Here is an 868-nt window from a genome sequence, read left to right as displayed (position 1 = left end):
CCCAAAACTTCCCCCTCCCGCCCCCCCAGCCGCCGCTGCCCTCTGCTGCTGCTGCTGCTGCTGCTGCTGCTGCAGGCCTGTGCTGCAGCTTGTCTGCGAAGGCCTCCTGGAGAATATTATTTGCAAATTCGAAAAGTCTGCGGCCCTTCGAGCTGAGGGCATTGGGGGCGAAGTATTTGCCACATGAAATTGCTGCAACAAACTCTTTGGCAATTTCTAATGCTTCAGGTTCTCCTTTGCCCATTTGGCTTTGCTGCTGCAGCTGCTGCCGCAGTTGCTGCTGCATTTGCTGCTCTCTGTAGTGCAGCTTTGCCGTGGGGTCTGCCTCCTCCCCGCGGCCGCCAAGGCCCTCTCCTGCTGCTGCTGCTGCTGCTGCTGCTCTCCCTGCAGCAGCAGCAGCAGCAGCAGCAGAGCCCAGCACCGGCGTTGGCCCTGTGTCGGCCATTTTGGCAGCAGCAAGGAGACAGTAGGCGTTGAGGCCTCCGCTACGGCTAAAGAAATCCGCTGGCAGCACATGCTTGCCGTAGAACCAGCCCCTGCTGCTGCTGCTGCTGCTGCTGCTGCTGCCTAGGTACCCCCTGGCCTGGAGCGCGCAGCAGCAGGCGATGAGGGCGACGTCGTCGGGCTCGAACATGTGGAGGGAAGCAGCAGCAGCAGCAGCAGCAGCAGCAAAGAAGGAGCACGGGGCCCCTGCAGCAGTGAGGGCCCACAGCACGTCAACCAGCGGCGCGCCCAGCGGCAGCTGCTGCAGTTTGCTGCTGAGTGCATGCAGCGCTTTGGAGTAGAGGGAGCAGCAGCAGCAAAAGGACAGCCCCAAGGCAGCAGCAGAGCGCAGCCACGCAGCAACGCCCACTGCCGAGCACTGGCC

At 62.7% G+C, this 868-nt stretch overlaps 1 protein-coding gene across 1 annotated transcript; it reads right to left on the bottom strand.

The window, feature by feature from the left end:
• Window positions 1-103: 103 nt before the first annotated feature.
• On the bottom strand, window positions 104-634 carry ETH_00037240 (uncharacterized protein; the record flags this gene model as incomplete). The annotated part of the gene is made up of 1 exon (XM_013375665.1): window positions 104-634. A coding segment is annotated over one exon (531 nt), but the record flags the coding sequence as incomplete, so codon positions are not given.
• Window positions 635-868: the final 234 nt, after the last annotated feature.

This window comes from Eimeria tenella, genomic scaffold (genome assembly GCF_000499545.2).
Source record: "Eimeria tenella Houghton genomic scaffold, Eth_scaff2954, whole genome shotgun sequence".
NCBI classification, from domain to species: domain Eukaryota; phylum Apicomplexa; class Conoidasida; order Eucoccidiorida; family Eimeriidae; genus Eimeria; species Eimeria tenella.
This window is presented reverse-complemented; position numbering and strand designations above follow the sequence as displayed.